General features: G+C 36.9%; 1 protein-coding gene across 3 annotated transcripts in view; it reads left to right on the top strand.

The window, feature by feature from the left end:
- Window positions 1-20,342, top strand: part of LOC133618464 (guanine nucleotide exchange factor VAV3-like) — a 150,524-nt gene that overhangs the window by 33,130 nt on the left and 97,052 nt on the right. For all 3 annotated transcript variants that reach the window (XM_061978845.1, XM_061978843.1, XM_061978842.1), the window contains exons 6-11: window positions 2,015-2,123; window positions 4,166-4,258; window positions 9,197-9,265; window positions 9,339-9,442; window positions 11,145-11,244; window positions 13,555-13,650. In XM_061978845.1, coding sequence (XP_061834829.1) covers window positions 2,015-2,123; window positions 4,166-4,258; window positions 9,197-9,265; window positions 9,339-9,442; window positions 11,145-11,244; window positions 13,555-13,650 — 571 coding nt within the window. The remainder of the gene's footprint in view (window positions 1-2,014; window positions 2,124-4,165; window positions 4,259-9,196; window positions 9,266-9,338; window positions 9,443-11,144; window positions 11,245-13,554; window positions 13,651-20,342) is intronic.

Genomic DNA, 20,342 nt, shown 5'->3' with positions numbered 1-20,342 from the left:
ATATATATATAAGAAATACTTGAATTTCAGTGTTCATTTATTTACACATATACACACACATAACACTCATCTACTCATTGTTGAGTTAAGGGTTGAATTGTCCATCCTTGTTCTATTCTCTGTCACTATTTTTCTAACCATGCTGAACACCCTTTCGCAGGTACCCAGAAAGGTTTCGAGTACCACCAAAAAAACTGAATCTCTGAAGACAGTATAAAAATCTGTGTTAAAGGTGTACAAATACTGTTTGTATAATAAGCATGTTATTTTTTTTTTACAAATGAGGGTTAAGAGTTCAGTACTAAAAAAAAAGAAAAAAGAGTACAGTTTTTTAATTGAGCTGCTGCATTTTTTGGTTGGGTTGTTTATTTATTTTGAGTAACTTTATACATTTCTAAAAGGGGAGGAATGTAATAGAGTGATCTATGTTTGTCTGTTGCCATCTCCTGGTGAATGTTGGCTATAGCGTACTGTGGTTACTTTTTGGTTGGCCAACGATTTACGTGGTGTTGCGCACCTGACGTCACTCAGGTCCGCATGGAGCTGGAGGGGGCGTGGCTTCCAGCTCCGCCTGAATTTCGGGAGATTTTCGGGAGAAAATTTGTCCCGGGAGGTTTTCGGGAGAGGCGCTGAATTTCGGGAGTCTCACGGAAAATCCGGGAGGGTTGGCAAGTATGGGTGACATCACAAGTGGGGCAAGTTCCAAATGGTTCGTTTGGAGAAAGTATGAAGGAAGGCAAGATTGTTTTATAAATATCTCTGCAACGCCTCCACGGTTGGGACTTATGCAGATCCCAAATACAGAACAGCAGGTACTAATAGGTATGAAAAGTTGCTTCTGCATATTAGGGCCCTAAAATGCTGAGGTGGCTGAACTGGGGCATTATATACACACTATATACCCGGAGAGAACCCACGCTTAGAGAGCAAAAAACAGCAGAAACAAAAAAACTAGGGTGAGGTACGTAGCAGCAGCAGAGTAACACATGCGGCATTAATCCAGCGCTGGCAAGGAGCAACACGTGATCCTAAATATACTTGAGTAGAAATAGAAAACAGGTGCGCTGGCACTAAACTAAACAGAAAGTGAAGGTGCAGCAAAACAAGGAGCCCAACAGGAAGTAGAACCAAAATAAGAGCACCAGGACAGGAAATCATGCAGAACACAGGTAAATAACTGACAAAGTACAAACTGTCATGTGGGATTATGACAATTTAACAGCAGCTAAGCACACAATAGCACACAAACTAGACATATGTAATAAGTGTCCTTGACTAAACAATATCCTTATTTGGCAATAGAGGCAAGTCTCAAATAATTATAAATAAATTGCTTGTAAATGTTTTGTCATGCACTGATGCCAGGCCCTAATACTATACAACTATTCACAGTATATATTGTGAATACATATATACATTACATACAGTAACGTACATGACAGTGTGTATTAGGGTTGTACGGTATACCGGTATTAGTATAGTACCACGATACTAATGAATCATTTTCGGTACTATACCGCCTCTGAAAAGTACCGGTCCTTTGTTTGTTTACTTACTACTAAAAGACAAGTTGTCTTGTATGTTCACTATTTTATTTAAGGACTTAACTGCAATAAGAAACATATGTTTAATGTACCCTGAGATTTTTTGTTAAAATAAAGACAATAATGCCATTTTTTTTTGTGGTCCTCTTTATTTAGAAAAGTACCGAAAAGTATCGAAATAATTTTAGTACCGGTACCAAAATATTGGTATCGTTACAACACTAGTGTGTATGTATAATAATATAGTGTTTACTGTACATGTATTCAGTCGTATATACAATTGACTCCTATGTTTTGATTATATACATATTTACAAACCTCACCATGCAAATGTGTTCTCGTTGCTTTACTTTTAATTAATGGTTAGTTAATTCAGAAAAAATGAGCTCTTACCATTATTATTATTGCCTTTAAAAATTATTTTATAACGTAATTAAGGGGGCTGACAATAAATGTTTTTTTTTTTGTAGTGAAAACACCATGGAGGAAGAGGACGACTTGTACGCGGTGGTGTACGGGCTGGAAGAAGACTACGCAGGCGGGGAGATTTATGAGGACCTTATGAGGACTGAACAGCAGGTATACACAAGAAAATTTGACGTTAGCATCACAACATGCTACCTACTGTACATACTGTACGCCAACTGATATTGGGGGAGATTATTAATAGTCACACTGCAAAAAGTCAGTGTTCAAAAACAAGAAAAAAAATACAAAAATTAGGGGTATTTTATTTGAACTAAGCAAAATTATCTGCCAATAGAACAAGAAAATTTGGCTTGTCAAGACTTTCAAAAACAAGTCACATTAGCTAACCTCAATGAACCCAAAAATAGCTTAAAATAAGTATATTCTCACTAATAACAAGTGCACTTTTCTTGGTAGAAAAAAAAAAAGAGACCTTTTTGCTCAATATGTTGAAAAATATTTTTAAATTAAGTAAACGGCATTACATTTCTTGAAACCAGCAAATTTATACTAAAAACTAATTTATTGTTCTTAATGGAAAGACAACAAGGCAACCGCTTGTTACTCTCGGGGTCTCCTAGCCGCTCAGGCAAATCATATTGTCTAAAAATGCATTTTTCCATGGATAACATGACATCATCGCGCCAAGTGCGTGCTCTTTCAGTCAATTAGTGCGCATATATACAGCCCGGCCCCCAGCCAAAAATTTTTTAATTGGAATTGTGAGGAATTCATCTGAATGTGCATGAACTTTTTCTGTTCAAAATTGTTAGAAATGTTAAATGTTTAAATATTAACTGTCAGTTTACTGTACTGTGCCAACTGTACTACTATATGAGTACGTGTTTTCTATTGTTTCATTGAAAATAAAACAGCAAATTCCATTTGGCTGTCATCTGCTTTAATTATGAGACACAATTGTGTCAAAGTCATAATTGTTTTTCATGCTTGAAATAAGAAATGATTACTTTAAAAAAAGTAGTTTTATACTTGTGAGTGTTGATGACACAGCTTTGCATCAGTTGATATTCTAGTTTCAAGCATGTTTTACTCAATATAGGTCATCAAATCTCAGCGACAAGCTGTAATATCTTAATGAGATCATTTAAGACCAAAACACTTAAAACACTCTAACATGAAATCTGCTTAGTGAGAAGAATTATCTTATCAGACAGAAAATAAGCAAATATCACCCTTATTTGAGATATTTCATCTTACTTAGATTTCAGTTTTTGCAGTGCACACAGCAAATACTCGGTGAAGTATCTTCAAAACTGAGATTTTTAACAACGTGGGATGGGCTACAGCAACCTCGAGAGGGACAAGCGGTTGAAAATGGATGGATGAATGGATGGAATAGCCCATGGCTCTGTTGTAAATTGTATTTATTTTTAAAAATAATTTCCTTAGTAAGGGCTTCACGGTGGCAGAGGGGTTAGTGCATCTGCCTCACAATACGAAGGTCCTGAGTAGTCTTGGGTTCAATCCCGGGCCCGTACCACCATCTTTCTGTGTGGAGTTTGCATGTTCTCCCCGTGACTGCGTGGGTTCCCTCCGGGTACTCCGGCTTCCTCCCACTTCCAAAGACATGCACCTGGGGATAAGTTGATTGGCAACACTAAATTGGCCCTAGTGTGTGGATGTGAGTGTGAATGTTGTCTGTCTATCTGTGTTGGCCCTGCGATGAGGTGGCGACTTGTCCAGGGTGTACCCCGCCTTCCGCCCGATTGTAGCTGAGATAGGCTCCAGCGCCCCCGCGACCCCAAAGGGAATAAGCGGTAGAAAATGGATGGATGATTGGAATTTCCTTAGTATTTTAGACTATGTTTTTCAGAACATAACACCTTAATATATACCGTATTTTTCGGAGTATAAGTCGCACCGGAGTATAAGTCGCACCTGCCGAAAATGCATAATAAAAAAGGAAAAAAACATATATAAGTCGCACCAAACTATGAAAAAAACTGCGACTTATAGTCCGAAAAATACGGTACATTATTAAAGTTATAGTGCTATAACAGTGATAATAATTATTTCTAGCATTTGTATCAGGAATACATCCTCTGAACTCCTATACTTGTTTCTTTCTGACTGATCCAAATACTATTTGTCCATTCATTAAGATGTTTTTTTCCCTCTGTGTGTCCTTCTAGAAGCCGATCGAGTCAGACGTTCGAAGCTGCTGCCTCTCTGAGATCAAACAGACGGAGGAGAAGTACACAGAGACGTTGGAATCCATCGAGAAGGTACACACACACACGCTGCCTCGGCATCGAACACGCCGCTTTTCCCTACCGAGCGCTGTGTTGACATCCATTACTGACTGCTGGACGATATCGATAACATTGTTTATTGTGCTAGAAAATAAATAGAAAGTATAGTTTGATAATTACACCACTAAATTGAGCGACTGTACTCTAAATTGCGCTTCCTCTCATTGGTTTTCTATCCATCCATTTACTACCGCTAGTCCCTTTTAGTGTCATGGCGGGGGCTGGAGCCTATCCCAGCTACACTTGGCCATACATGGTACACCCTGGACAAGTTGCCACCTATTTTAAAATATATAATAGGCACATCAACTTCTTTAAAGTACCATAACTGACAAAATAGACATGATTACAGTTAATAATATTGGGTAAAACACAAAAAGTCATGTGTCGTATCTAAAATAATGAATAATAACACAATTCACAATAGAAATTGAATGAAAAAAGTACTCCTTCTAATTCAAGGAATAATTCTAACAAAAATACAAATACAGTTTTTTGGGATAGTAAATTGGTTTAGTTTATTTGGAACATGCATATCAACAGAGGTGGGTATAGTAGCCAGAATTGTACTCAAGTAAGAGTACTGTTACTTTAGAGATGTATTACTCAAGTAAGAGTAAGGAGCATACTTGCCAATCCTCCCGAATTTTCCGGGAGACTCCCGAAATTCAGCGCCTCTCCCGAAAAGCTCCCGGGACAAATATTCTCCCGAAAATCTCCCGATTTTCAGCCGGAGCTGGAGGCCACGCCCCCTCCAGCTCCATGCGGACCTGAGTGAGGACAGCCTTTTTTCATGACGGGAGGACAACAGGGTGACAAGAACTAAATCATCCAGACTAGAGATACATTGTATTATTGTGTTTATTGTACCTAAAAATACATATATTTATTAATTAAAAAAAACAAAAACTAAATACATTTTTACTATATTTTGCTAAAAACATCAAAATTAATTGTATTTTTATTTGTATTTTTTCGTGACTCCTTATTACATCCAGCCATAGAATTATACATTAAAATAAACATATTTCAAATAATTGATTATAAATTATCATAATAATTCATTTAAAATGACCATATTTAATTATTAAAATAATTGCTTGTTTATCAACAACTTTAGCATTTTATTCATTACATTTTGAAACTCTCAGAAGCCAAGTTATGTTCTATTCCTTAATATTTATTTATGCAAGTTTGAAGTATCAATTATCTAAACACAGTTTTGTTTGCATATTTTCAGGATGTAGATATCTCTCTCTCTCTCTCTCTCTCTCTCTCTCTATATATATATATATATATATAGGTATGAAATACTTGACTTGGTGAATTCTAGCTGTCAATATACTCCTCCCCTCTTAACCACGCCCCCAACCACGCCCCGCCCACCCCGACCACGCCCCCACCCCCCACCTCCCGAAATCGGAGGTCTCAAGGTTGGCAAGTATGGTAAGGAGTAGTCACCCAAATATTTACTTGAGTAAAAGTAAAAAGTATGTTGTGAAAAAACTACTCAAGTATTGAGTAACTGATGAGTAACCTGTTTGTTTAATGATGACGGCAACAAATAATGCACAAAAACATAAAAATAGCAATGAGCAAATTCAGAGCCAGGATTATCTCTTAAGCAACTAAAACAATAATATATATTAAATAATAATACATTAACATAAAAAAAAATTAAGGCAAATTGAGCCACAATAACTAAACAGCACCATAGGCTCAGTAGGCAGAGATTACAAAGGAAAATAACAAGTTAGCCTTTATGGAAATCATAAACTGATAGGTGTGGGCTGCACCTGAGAACACACTGATTGGTGTTTCTATGCATGTGTGTGTGTGTGTGTGTGTGTGTGTGTCTATGAGGCTGCAGTGCGTTGTTAATAAATTATACCCACACGATGTACATTTGACAGTGATTCATAGCAGGGAAGCTAACATCAGCCTACGGTGACAGCCAAAATATCTACTAACGTTACTTACCGCCATGTGCTTCCTCAAATTTGACGTTGAGTTCATGTAAGCTTAAGCTTGTTAATCATGTGACCGCCTGGCTCTGTTTGATTGGTGAAACGGAGTCAAACGTCACCAGTGACTGTATTTGATTGGTGAAACGCAGGCATGCGACAGATCCTACTTTGAAGGTCTGTCTGACAAACCAAAACAAACAAAGCGTGCATTAACAGATTGATAAAAATCAGTAGCGAGCTGAATGTAGATAAATGGAGCGGAGTAAAAGCAGTGTTTCTTCTCTATAAATATACTCAAGTAAAAGTAAAAGTATGTTGCATTAAAACTACTCTTTGAAGTACAATTTATCCCAAAAGTTACTCAAGTAGATGTAACGGAGTAAATGTAGTGCGTTACTACCCATCTCTGCAACTTAGGTTGAACTGTTTTGGTAAGGTTTTGTGTCATGATCCGTTGCCCGGATCATGTGTTATTTTAGTTTGACTCCCTTAGTTCTGTTTTGAGCACCCCTGGGTTTGTGTTTTAGTTGCTATGTATGCAGATTAGTTTCACCTGCCTCTGATTAGTTCTCGAGACGTTCACCTGCTGCCAGGCACTAATCAGAGAGCTACTTATTCTCGTTTTTCGCCACACTCAGTCTGGCTGTCTTGTTCGCGCTACACAACAGTTACGACATCTACCTTTTTGATTCCTATGCCTGTTTATATGCTAAGCTTTCGCGCTAGTTTTTTCCTTAGCTTTGCTTCCCGTGCTATCGGCACGCTTGTGTTGTTTATCTGCATTTCCTGCCTGATTTATGAGAATAAATACCTGCACCTTGCCTCCGGAGATTCCGTCTGCATCTTGGGAGAACGTTTTTTTTTGATTGAGACTTTTATTAGTAGATTGCACAGTACAGTACATATTCCGTACAATTGACCACTAAATGGTAACACCTGAATAAGTTTTTCAACTTGTTTAAGTCGGGGTCCACCCAGTAACATGCGACCCCGGCGTTAGTTTTGTATATCCAGCAATCTATAATGTGATTGCCAATGACTTACCTGACTCTGAGATACTGGTAAGTACCTCTGAATAAAATGCTCAAATTAGTATAATTCATTGTATGTATATTAAAAGACAATTCATTATTTTTAATACAATGAAAATGTTGTACTTTAATGTATAATGAAGTACATCACAGGTTTACAAAAATTGAGCTGTTTGGCCACAATACCCAGCAATATGATTGGAGAAGAAAAGGTGAGGCCTTTAATCCCAGGAACACCATGCCTACCGTCAATCATGGAGGTGGTAGTATTGTGCTCTGGGCCTGTTTTTCTGCCAAAGGAACTGGTGCTTTAAATGGGACAATGAAAAATGAGGATTACCTCCAAATTCTTCAGGACAAGCTAAAATCATCAGCCCGGAGGTTGGGTTTTGGGCGCAGTTGGGTGTTCCAACAGGACAATGACCCCAAACACACGTCAAAAGTGGTAAAGGAATGGCTAAATCAGGCTATAATAAAGGTTTTAGAATGGCCTTCCCAAAGTCCTGACTTAAACATGTGGACAATGCTAAAGAAACAAGTCCATGTCAGAAGACTAACACATTTAGCTGAACCGCACCAATTTTGTCAAGAGGAGTATATATATATATATAATATATAAATGTAAATATATATGTATATACAGTATATATATATATAATATATATATAATATATAAATGTAAATATATATGTATATATATATATATATATATATATGTATATATATATATATGCGTGTATATATATATATATATATATATATATATATATATATATATGTGCACATATATATATATGTATATATGTATATGTGCATATATATATATATATATATATATATATATATATATATATATATATATATATATATATATATATATATATATAAATGTGTATGTGTATATATATATATATATATATTCCTCGCGCACTAATTGACTGAAAGAACGCGCACTTTGCAGATGATGTCCCGTTATCGATGGGAAAATACATTACTTGTCCAGGGTGTACCCTGCCTTCCGCCCGATTGTAGCTGAGATAGGCTCCAGCGCCCCCCGCGACCCCAAAGGGAATAAGCGGTAGAAAATGGATGGATGGATGGATGGATGATTTGCCTGAGCGGCTAGCAGACAGAGAGTAACAAGCGGTAGAAAATGGATTAGAAAGGACAGGTTTAAAAAAAAAAAAAAAAAAAGATTTTATTTTATGTGATTTTATTTTATTTTATTTTTTTAAACTTGGGACTTACCGCGGGCTGGATCCGGCCGTAGTTTAGGGACCCCTGTTTTAAATCTTTAATTTAGACAGAATAATGCAGTGAATTGGAAAGTGTTGCTTGTGACATTACAGTATTTGCAAATGCATTTAACAATGTTTCATTATTTTCACAGTAAATGAATGATCAATTATGAATTATAACCATAACTGTAATTTAGCTTATCTACTGTTTCTTGCTTTGCAGGAATCCACTGCATTTACTGCTATGATAAACTTTTTTAGATTTTATGGTGTTTTACTCTGGCTATTTACCAATTGCTTGCAGTAATTTTTAACGGCCCTTTTTTACAGTGCATGTAAAATTGCAACATTACTTAGAGGCAGTCCTCTACAAATACTGTACGCCTGTTCGCCCGCCAAGTGCTTGAGTCGGTACCAACTCTGCCACTGGGCATGAATTTATGTGCAACAAAGGTATGGAAATATGGCACTGTTTGATTTGATGTAAATTGGTACTTAGTACCGATGGATTTCGGGTGTACTGAATTCTACAGCCATCTCTATGCACTTCACCCTAATTTGCAAGGCAGTGGTGCTGCAGTATAAATATGCATTAACATTGATATTGATTGACTAATGTGCCAGGTTGTGACTACTTTTGTTTTCATGTTGCACTTTCTTTGTGACTTCTCGCAGTATTTCCTCAACCCTCTGAAGAGGTTTCTCTCCGCGGCTGAAATGGACAAAGTTTTTGTCAACATTCCAGTAAGTTTCTCCTTGTTTTTATGAAAACATGTTAATCACATACGCATCTAATTGCCTTCATATTTCATTGTAGGACTTGGTGAAGGTTCACAAGAGTCTGATGGTGGATGTTCAAGACTCCATCCTGAACAAGAACGCTTTGAATCTCTACCAAATTTTCATTAGCTACAAAGAGAGGTAGGACAACTCTTTCTAACTATGACGGGCTGTTAGGGACATTATTCAGAATTACCTCTTCCATACACTACTGAAATGTTGTCACATAAACAACTGAAATGTTTTTTTCTCACACACACTACTGAAACGCTCTCATACACACTACTGAAACACTCTCATTCACTACTGAAACACTCTTATACACTACTGAAAAGCTCTCACACATACAAGTGAAATCCTTTCACACATTCAACTGAAATTGTTTTCTCTCACACACACGAGTGAAAAGCTCTCACACACACAAATGAAATCCTTTTACACATACTAATGAAAAAACAATTCCACCTGTGTCTGTGCGCGAGAGAAAAAAAATTCAGTAGTGTTTATGAGAGTGTTTCAGTAGTGTGTCAGAGACAAACATTTCAGTTCTTTATATGAGAGCATTTCAGTAGTATGTATGAGAGAAAAACATTTCAGTTGTTTATGTGAGAGCATTTCAGTAGTGTGTATAAGAGTGTTTCAGTAGTGTATGAGAGTGTTTCAGTAGTCTGAGAGAGAAAAACATTTCAGTTGTTTATGTGAGAGCATTTCAGCAGTGTGTATAAGAGTGTTTCAGTATACTGAAACACTCTCAGACTACTGAAACACTCTCATACACTATAGTGTATGAGAGTGTTTCAGTAGTCTGAGAGAGAAAAAAATGTCAGTTGTTTATGTGAGAGCATTTCAGTAGTGTATATAAGAGTCTTTCAGTAGTGTGTATGAGTGTGTTTCAGTAGTGTGTATGAGAGAAAAAACATTTCAGTTGTTTATGTGAGAACATTTCAGTAGTGTGTATAAGAGTGTTGCAGTAGTGTGTATGAGAGTGTTTCAGTAGTCTGAGAGAGAAAAACATTTCAGTTGTTTATGTGAGAGCATTTCAGTAGTGTGTATAAGAGTGTTTCAGTAGTGTGTATGAGTGTGTTTCTGTATTGTGTATGAGAGAAAAAACATTTCAGTTGTTTATGTGAGAGCATTTCAGTAGTGTGCATAAGAGTGTTTCAGTAGTGTGTGTGAGAGAAAAACATTTCAGTTGTTTATGTGAGAGCATTTCAGTAGTGTGTATAAGAGTGTTTCAGTAGTGTGTATGAGTGTGTTTCAGTAGTGTGTATGAGAGAAAAAACATTTCAGTTGTTTATGTGAGAGCATTTCAGTAGTGTATAAGAGTGTTTCAGTAGTGTGTAGGAAAGTGTTTCAGTAGTCTGAGAGAGAAAACATTTCAGTTGTTTATGTTAGAGCATTTCAGTAGCGTGTATAAGAGTGTTTCAGTAGTGTGTATGAGTGTGTTTCAGTAGTGTGTATGAGAGAAAAAACATTTCAGTTGTTTATATGAGAGCATTTCAGTAGTGTGTGTAAGAGTGTTTCAGTAGTGTGTATGAGAGTGTTTCAGTAGTCTGAGAGAGAAAAACATTTCAGTTATTTATGTGAGAGCATTTCAGTAGTGTGTATAAGAGTGTTTCCGTAGTGTGTATGAGAGTGTTTCAGTAGTGTGCATGAGAGAAAAAACATTTCAGTTGTTTATGTGAGAGCATTTCAGTAGTGTATGTAAAAGGTAATTCTGAATAATGTCCCTAACGGCCCCTCATACTTCTATGTGCGTCTCTCATAATGGACATTACATTGGGCCAGAACATTAGGTACCCCCCCCCACACACACCTCACTGTACTCACCCGTGTCTCGCAGACTTCTCATCTACAGCATCTACTGCAGCCGCGTGGAGATTGCCATCGCAGTCCTGGACCTCATCTGCAAAGAGAAGGAAGACGTCCGCCTCAAGTTGGAGGCAAGGATTCTTAATGTATTCATTTGTGGGGGCCCTGGCTCGGAAACACATTATAACGGGACTGTCTGTGAATGTATTTGTTGTTAAGAAAGTACAACAGGGGGCATTATAACTGGGGCGGTATAGCTCGGTTGGTAGAGTGGCCGTGCCAGCAACTTGAGGGTTCCAGGTTCGATCCCCGCTTCCGCCATCCTAGTCACTGCCGTTGTGTCCTTGGGCAAGACACTTTACCCACTTGCTCCCAGTGCCACCCACACTGGTTTAAATGTAATTTAGATATTGGGTTTCACTATGTAAAAGCGCTTTGAGTCACTAGAGAAAAGCGCTATATAAATATACTTCACTTCACTTCACAACAGTGCCAAAGAATAAGAAGACTCAGCAGGTGGGATATATGTTGCCAATTTAGCAATTTTTGTTGCGATATTTAGCGAGTATTCTTTCACAAATCTTGAAACTTTTCAGCTTTCAGTTTTTTTCTCTCTTCTCAACGAACAGCGGGTGTTACTGCGTCTTCCCTGTGACATAAAAAATAAACATAGCGACGGAAAGGAGTTGAATATACACTGTATTGTGAAAAAGTATTTGGTCACCCATCCAAATGACGAGAATCAGGTGTCCTAATCACAGGTGTATAAAATCAAGCACTTAGGCATGGAGACTGTTTCTACAAACATTTGTGAAAGAATGGGCCGCTTTCAGTGATTTCCAGCGTGGAACTGTCATAAGATGCCACCTGTGCAACAAATCCAGTCGTGAAATTTCCTCGCTCCTAAATATTCCAAAGTCAACTTTATTATAAGAAAATGGAAGAGTTTGGGAACAACAGCAACTCAGCCACCAAGTGGTAGACCACGTAAACTGACAGAGAGGGGTCAGCGGATGCTGAAGCGCATAGTGCAAAGACTTTCTGCACAGTCAGTTGCTACAGAGCTTCATGTGACCTTCCAAATTAGCCCACGTACAGTACGCAGAGAGCTTCATGGAATGGGTTTCCATGGCTGAGCAGCTGCATCTAAGCCATACATCACCAAGTCCAATGCAAAGCGTGGGATGCAGTGGTGTAAAGCTCGTCGCCACTGGACTCTAGAGCAGTGGAGACGCCTTCTCTGGACTGATGAATCACGCTTTTCCATCTGGCAATCTGATGGACCAGTCTGGGTTTGGAGGTTGCCAGGAGAACGCTACATGTCGGACTGCATTGTGCCGAATGTGAAATTTGGTGGAGGAGGAATTATGGTATGGGGTTGTTTTTCAGGAGTTGGGCTTGGCACCTTAGTTCCAGTGGAAGGAACTTTGAATGCTCCAGGATACTGTTGCGTTTTGGACCAGTTGTTCCTCCCAGGGAATTCAAGTCACAAGTCGCTCCCAAGCTCTTTACGACACTTAAAGCTGAGTTGAAAAACCACCAGAGACAGAATAGGTATTTTGTAATATATTTTCAAAGCTTTGCAGATATACATTTGAGACCAGTCCAGCATAGAACATTCTATAGCCCCGCCAAACTGGTCTGTCTCCCCCCGAAACACCCTCTCCCCTCTTAAGTCGCAGGCAGTCATCTTTCTCTAGCCAAAACAAATGCTTATTATCGCTCTCTCTAACATTCCTAACTTCAAGGTTAAGCACACAGTTTTGCAGACAACCAAAAGACCACATTTGGAAGAAAAACACTAGCTGTTTTGTAATATGACAATGAAATCAAAATAAGTAACATTTAAATTCGGATATATGTAAATATCTGCCTCCGACAATACCAAAACATTTTGGACAATTCCATGCTCCCAACCCTGTGGGAACAGTTTGGAGCGGGGCCCCTTCCTCTTCCAACATGACTGTGCACCAGTGCACAAAGCAAAGTCCATAAAGACATGGATGACAGAGTCTGGTGTGGATGAACTTGACTGGCCTGCACAGAGTCCTGACCTGAACCCGATAGAACACCTTTAGGATGAATTGGAACGGAGACTGAGAGCCAGGCCTTCTCCACCAACATCAGTGTGTGACCTCACCAATGCGCTTTTGGAAGAATGGCGGAAAACTCCTATAAACACACTCCACAACCTTGTGGACAGCCTTCCCAGAAGAGTTGAAGCTGTAATAGCTGCAAAAGGTGGACCCACATCATATTGAACCCTATGGGTTAGGAATGGGATGGCACTTCAAGTTCATATGTGAGTCAAGGCAGGTGGCCAAATACTTTTGGCAATATAGTGTATATGTTGCTTTTCATTTGTCTCTCCCACAGCGTCCATAATAATTACATGCCAATTATGCAAATTAGATGATAATGTTGTTGAACTTTGGTTCCAGGAGTGTTCCAAGAGGGCCAACAATGGCAAGTTCACCCTGAGGGACCTGCTGGTGGTTCCCATGCAGAGAGTCCTCAAGTACCACCTTCTCCTCCAGGTAAGGAGGTTGTGTCTAATAACGTGTTTGTTTCAGGGTTATGTAAAAATAATAATAATAATAAAGGAATCATATTTATTCATATAAGCTGAGTTGAAATTGGACACCACACTGCAAAAACTGACATCTAAGTAAGATGAAATATCTCAAATAAGGGTGATATTTGCTTATTTTCTGTCTGATAAGATAATTCTTCTCACTAAGCAGATTTTATGTTAGAGTGTTTTCCTTGTTTTAAGTGTTTTGGTCCTAAATGATCTCAGTAAGATATTACAGCTTGTTGCCGAGATTTGATGACCTATATTGAGTAAAACATGCTTGAAACTAGAATATCAACTGTTGCCATACTTGCCAACCTTGAGACCTCCGATTTCGGGAGGTGGGGGGAGGGGGTGGGGGTGGGCGTGGTCGGGGTGGGACGGGGGCGTGGCTGTGGGCGTGGCTAAAAGGGGAGGAGTATATTTACAGCTAGAATTCACCAAGTCAAGTATTTCATATATATATATATATACATATATATATATATATATATATATATATATATATATATATATATATATAAGAAATACTTGACGTTCAGTGAATTCTAGCTATATATATATATTTATTTTATTATTTATATATATATATATATATTTATATATATATATATATATATATATATATATATATATATATATATATATATATATATACATTAGAGATGCGCGGATAGGCAATTATTTCATCCGCAACCGCATCAGAAAGTCGTCAACCATCCGCAATCCACCCGATCTAACATTTGATCAGAACCGCATCGGCCCGCCATCCGCCCGCACCCGCCCGTTGTTATATATCTAATATAGACGATGCAAGGCATTAGTGAGGTTATAAAGCTTTTGCCTGTTAAAGAAAAGAGACTGATCCAATGCAGCATTCGCGTGCCACGCTGTCACGACCCAGACGCACACCAGTGCGCAATCATATGGGAGCCGCGCTGAGCGCACCTCCAAGCGCGTCTCGCTGCCGGCGACGGCCGGGTATATGGGCCCGACGCTCCAGCGCCATCCATTTTCAGGGCTAGTTGATTCGGCAGGTGGGTTGTTACACACTCCTTAGGGGGTTCCAACTTCCATGGCCACCGTCCTAGCTGCTGTCTGTATCAACCAGGGTGAGCCCCACCCCTTTCGTGAGCGCACTGCGCGCGGAGTGACCCCTGTTACGCGCCCCCGGCAACAGGGGTGGCGGGCAGGTAAGCTGCGCGGGCGGAGCGCGCGGAGTGACCCCTGTTACGAGCCCCCGGCCACGGGGGTGGCGGGCAGGTAAGCTGCTTATCTGCTGCGCGTGACGCCGGCCGCGGCGAAGGCGGACGAGGCGGGGTGTCGGTGCGGTGGGCGCGGTGGTGACCCTGGACGTGCGTCGGGCCCTTCTCGCGGATCGCCTCAGCTACGGCTCCCGGTGGGGCTCTCTCGGGGGAAGGGGCCTCGGTCCCGGACCCCGGCGAGGCGTCGGGGGCCTTCTCCGCTCCGTAAAAGTGTCCATCTCTTTTTTTTTTTTCTTCTGTTGTGGCATATGCTGCAGGTGCCTGCTCGTTTTTCGTATGTGGGTAACAACATTTAACTATGTATGTATATTTCCGAATTGGTTTAACTGCCACCCGCCTGAATCTATTTAAAATCAAATTTTTTTAAATTTCAATCGCCCGACCCGACCCGACCCGACCCGACCCGCTGATAAAATCTAATTTTTTTAAATTTCATCCGCCCGATTCGCGGATAATCCGCGGACTCCGCGGTTGTGCCCGCAAACCGCGCATCTCTAATATACATATATATATATATATATATATATATATATATATATATATATATATATAAAATAAATACTTTAATTTCAGTGTTCATTTATTTACACATATACACACACATAACACTCATCTACTCATTGTTGAGTTAAGGGTTGAATTGTCCTTCCTTGTTCTATTCTATGTCACTATTTTTCGAACCATGCTGAACTCTCTGATGATGCATTGATGTGTGGCACGCACAAAAGTGCTTTCAACAAATGCACTAGATGGCAGTATTGTCCTGTTTAAGAGTGTCACAACATTGCTGTTTACGGCAGACGAACTGCTTTACGGTATACAAAAAAGTGACTGCTGTTGTTGTGTGTTGTTGCCACGCTGGGAGGACGTTAATGAAACTGCCTAACAATAAACCCACATAAGAAACCAAGAACTCGCCCTCCATCATTCTATAGTTATAACGTGATTGGGCAGGTACGCTTTTTTATATTGTGGAGGACCTGAGTCCGCCTGAATTTCGGGAGATTTTCGGGAGAAAAATTGTCCCGGGAGGTTTTCGGGAGAGGCGCTGAATTTCGGGAGTCTCCCGGAAAATCCGGGAGGGTTGGCAAGTATGACTGTTGCAAAGCTGTGTCATCAATACTCGCAAGTATAAAACTACTTTTTTAAAGTACCGTATTTTTCGGACTATAACTCGCAGTATTTTTCATAGTTTGGCCGGGCTCCAGTGCAACTTATATATGTTTTTTTCCTTCTTTATTATGCATTTTCGGCAGGTGCGACTTATACTACGGTGCGATTTATACTCCGAAAAATACGGTAATCCATTCTTACTTCAAGCATGGAAAAAAATAAAGCATGATGCTGAGCGCATATCATTATGTCAAGATAATGGCACTAGCATTTACTTCATTTAAGAATATTTGAGCAAAAAGGTCTCTATTTTGTTTTCTACTAAGAAAAGTGCACTTGTTATTAGTGAGAATATACTTATTTTAAGGTATTTTTGGGTTCATTGAGGTTAGCTAATTTTACTTGTTTTGGAAAGTCTTGACAAGCCAATTTTTCTTGTTCTATTGGCAGATAATTTTGCTTAGTTCAAATAAAATACCCCTCATTTTTGTATTTTTTTCCTCTTGTTTTTGAACACTGACTTTTTGCAGTGCATACATTGTATAAGGCAGTAGAAACATGCAACATGTTAGTAATCAAGCATAAATAGGAACAATAATCTATACAATTACCTATACAATTGCTATTACAATCATTTTAAAAACAATTCAGTGTTTATTGGGCAAGCAGCTATAATTGTTAACTAAGGATGCAGAGATAGCAGGCAAAGTGCAAGTAAAACTAATTTAATAGTCACAGGAAGCAGGGAAAACAAACAAAAACAGCCCACTAAGAAAGTAGAATGATTCAACACTGGAGGAGGAACTACATAGGACTAATTAATGGGAATCAGGTGTGCTGACAGGACATGGAACGGAAAGTAAAGGTGCTGAGACCAAACAGGAAACACTGCCAAAACAAGAGCACAAGGACTTTTTTGATTGATTGAGACTTTTATTAGTAGATTGCACAGTACAGTACATATTCCGTACAATTGACCACTAAATGGTAACACCCGAATAAGTTTTTCAACTTGTTTGAGTCGGGGTCCACGTTAATCAATTCATGGTAAGACAGGAAGTGATTCTAAAACACAGGAAGTAAAAATTAGAAAATAACACCAAAACACAGGAAAACCCAAACATGACCAAACTATCAGTAGCAAGCCTGACTGTAACTTAAATTTGAGTCAAAATGGACACCACAACTTCTCACTGTGAAGTTATTTTCCCATTTGACTAAATTTTTACTGTTTAATTTCCCCGGTACTATTCATTGAATTTATTTTAACATTAACGATCCTCTTATTTATTGAGATTTAAAAAAAACAAAAAAAAACGTGTATTGGATAATTTTCTTGGAGACATTTCGATGAAGGAGCCTGTAAATAAAATCACCAAAATATTTTTGTTTTTAAAAAGGAAAATTAAAGTAATGATAATAATAGATGAATGAAAAATAAATTGTAATTATAGTCAATTAATAAAACACCAAGTGTTACTAAAACAAGATCTTTAAAATTGAATAATACAATTTAAAGACATGCACCAAGTAATAAACCGTGGTGTGAAGTCACACCACAACTTCTCACTGTGAGGTTATTTTCCATTTGACTACATTTTGACTGTTTAATTTCCCCGGTACTATTCATTTAATTTATTTTAACATTAATAATCCTCTTATTTATTTTTTTATTTTTATTTTTTTCAAACGTGTATTATTGGATAATTTTCTAGGAGACAATTCGATGAAGGAGCCTGTAAATAAAATTTGTTTTTAAAAAGGAAAATTAAAGTAATGATAATAATAGATGAATAACAAATAAATTGTAATGATATTCAATTAATGAAATACAAAGTGTTACTAAAACAAGATCTTTAAAATTCAATAATAAAATTTAAAGACATGCACCAAGTAATAAAACGTGGTGTGAAGTCACACCACAACTTCTCCCTGTGAGGTTATTTTCTATTTGACTACATTTTGACTGTTTAATTTCCCCGGTACTATTCATTTAATTTATTTTAACATTAATGATCCTTTTATTTATTTATTTATTTTATTTTTTTAAACGTGTATTATTGGATAATTTTCTAGGAGACATTTCGATGAAGGAGCTTGTAAATAAAATCACCAAAATATTTTTGTTTTTAAAAAGGAAAATTAAAGTAATGATAATAATAGATGAATAAAAAATAAATTGTAATTATAGTCAATTAATAGAACACCAAGTGTTACTAAAACAAGATCTTTAAAATTGAAAAATACAATTTAAAGACATGCACCAAGTAATAAACCGTGGTGTGAAGTCACACCACAACTTCTCACTGTGAGGTTATTTTCCATTTGACTACATTTTTACTGTTTAATTTCCCCGGTACTATTCATTTAATTTATTTTAACATTAATGATCCTTTTATTTATTTTTAAACTTGTATTATTGGATAATTTTCTAGGAGACAATTCGATGAAGGAGCCTGTAAATAAAATTTGTTTTTAAAAAGGAAAATTAAAGTAATGATAATAATAGATGAATAACAAATAAATTGTAATGATATTCAATTAATGAAATACAAAGTGTTACTAAAACAAGATCTTTAAAATTCAATAATAAAGTTTAAAGACATGCACCAAGTAATAAACCGTAGTGTGAAGTCACACCACAACTTTAGGTTATTTTCCATTTGACTACATTTTTACTGTTTCATTTCCCCGGTACTATTCATTTAATTTATTTTATCATTAACGATCTTCTTATTTATTGAAATTTTTTTTTTTTCAAACGTGTTTTTTTGGATAATTTTCTAGGAGACATTTCGATGAAGGAGCCTGTAAATAAAATCACCAAAATATTTTTGTTTTTAAAAAGGAAAATTTAAGTAATGATAATAATAAATAGATGAATAAAAAATCAATTGTAATTATAGTCAATTAATAAAACACCAAGTGTTACTAAAACAAGATCTTTAAAATTAAATAATAAAATTTAAAGACATGCACCAAGTAATAAACCGTGGTGTGAAGTCACACCACAACTTCTCACTGTGATGTTATTTTCCATTTGACTACATTTTTACTGTTTAATTTCCCCGGTACTATTCATTTAATGTATTTTAACATTAATGATCCTCTTATTTATTGTTTTTTTGTTTGTTTTGTTTTTAAACGTGTATTATTGGATAATTTTCTAGGAGACAATTCGATGAAAGAGCCTGTAAATAAAATTTGTTTTTAAAAAGGAAAATTAAAGTAATGATAATAATAGATGAATAACAAATAAATTGTAATGATATTCAATTAATGAAATACAAAGTTTTACTAAAACAAGATCTTTAAAATTCAATAATAAAATTTAAAGACATGCACCAAGTAATAAACCGTGGTGTGAAGTCACACTACAACTTCTCACTGTGAGGTTATTTTCCATTTGACTACATTTTGACTGTTTAATTTCCCCGGTACTATTCATATAATTTATTTTAACATTAATGATGCTCTTATTTATTGAGATTTATTTATATTTTTTAAACGTGTTTTTTTGGATAATTTTCTAGGAGACATTTCGATGAAGGAGCCTGTAAATAAAATCACCAAAATATTTTTGTTTTCAAAAAGGAAAATTAAAGTAATGATAATAATAGATGAATAAAAAATAAATTGTAATTATAGTCAATTAATAAAACACCAAGTGTTACTAAAACAAGATCTTTAAAATTAAATAATACAATTTAAAGCACCAAGTAATAAACCGTGGTGTGAAGTCACACCACAACTTCTCACTGTGAGGTTATTTTCCATTTGACTATATTTTGACTGTTTAATTTCCCCGGTACTATTCATTTAATTTATTTTATCATTAACGATCTTCTTATTTATTGAGATTTTTTTTTTTTTCCAAACGTGTTTTTTGGGATAATTTTCTAGGAGACATTTCGATGAAGGAGCCTGTAAATAAAATTTGTTTTTAAAAAGGAAAATTAAAGTAATGATAATAATAGATGAATAACAAATAAATTGTAATGACATTCAATTAATGAAATACAAAGTGTTACTAAAACAAGATCTTTAGAATTCAATAATAACATTTAAAGACATGCACCAAGTAATAAACCGTGGTGTGAAGTCACACCACAACTTTAGGTTATTTTCCATTTGACTACATTTTTACTGTTTAATTTCCCCGGTACTATTCATTTAATTTATTTTATCATTAACGATCTTCTTATTTATTGATTTTTTTGTTTTTTTCAAACTTGTTTTTTGGGATAATTTTATAGGAGACATTTCGATGAAGGAG

Source organism: Nerophis lumbriciformis, linkage group LG19, assembly GCF_033978685.3.
Source record: "Nerophis lumbriciformis linkage group LG19, RoL_Nlum_v2.1, whole genome shotgun sequence".
NCBI classification, from domain to species: Eukaryota; Metazoa; Chordata; class Actinopteri; order Syngnathiformes; family Syngnathidae; genus Nerophis; species Nerophis lumbriciformis.
This window is presented reverse-complemented; position numbering and strand designations above follow the sequence as displayed.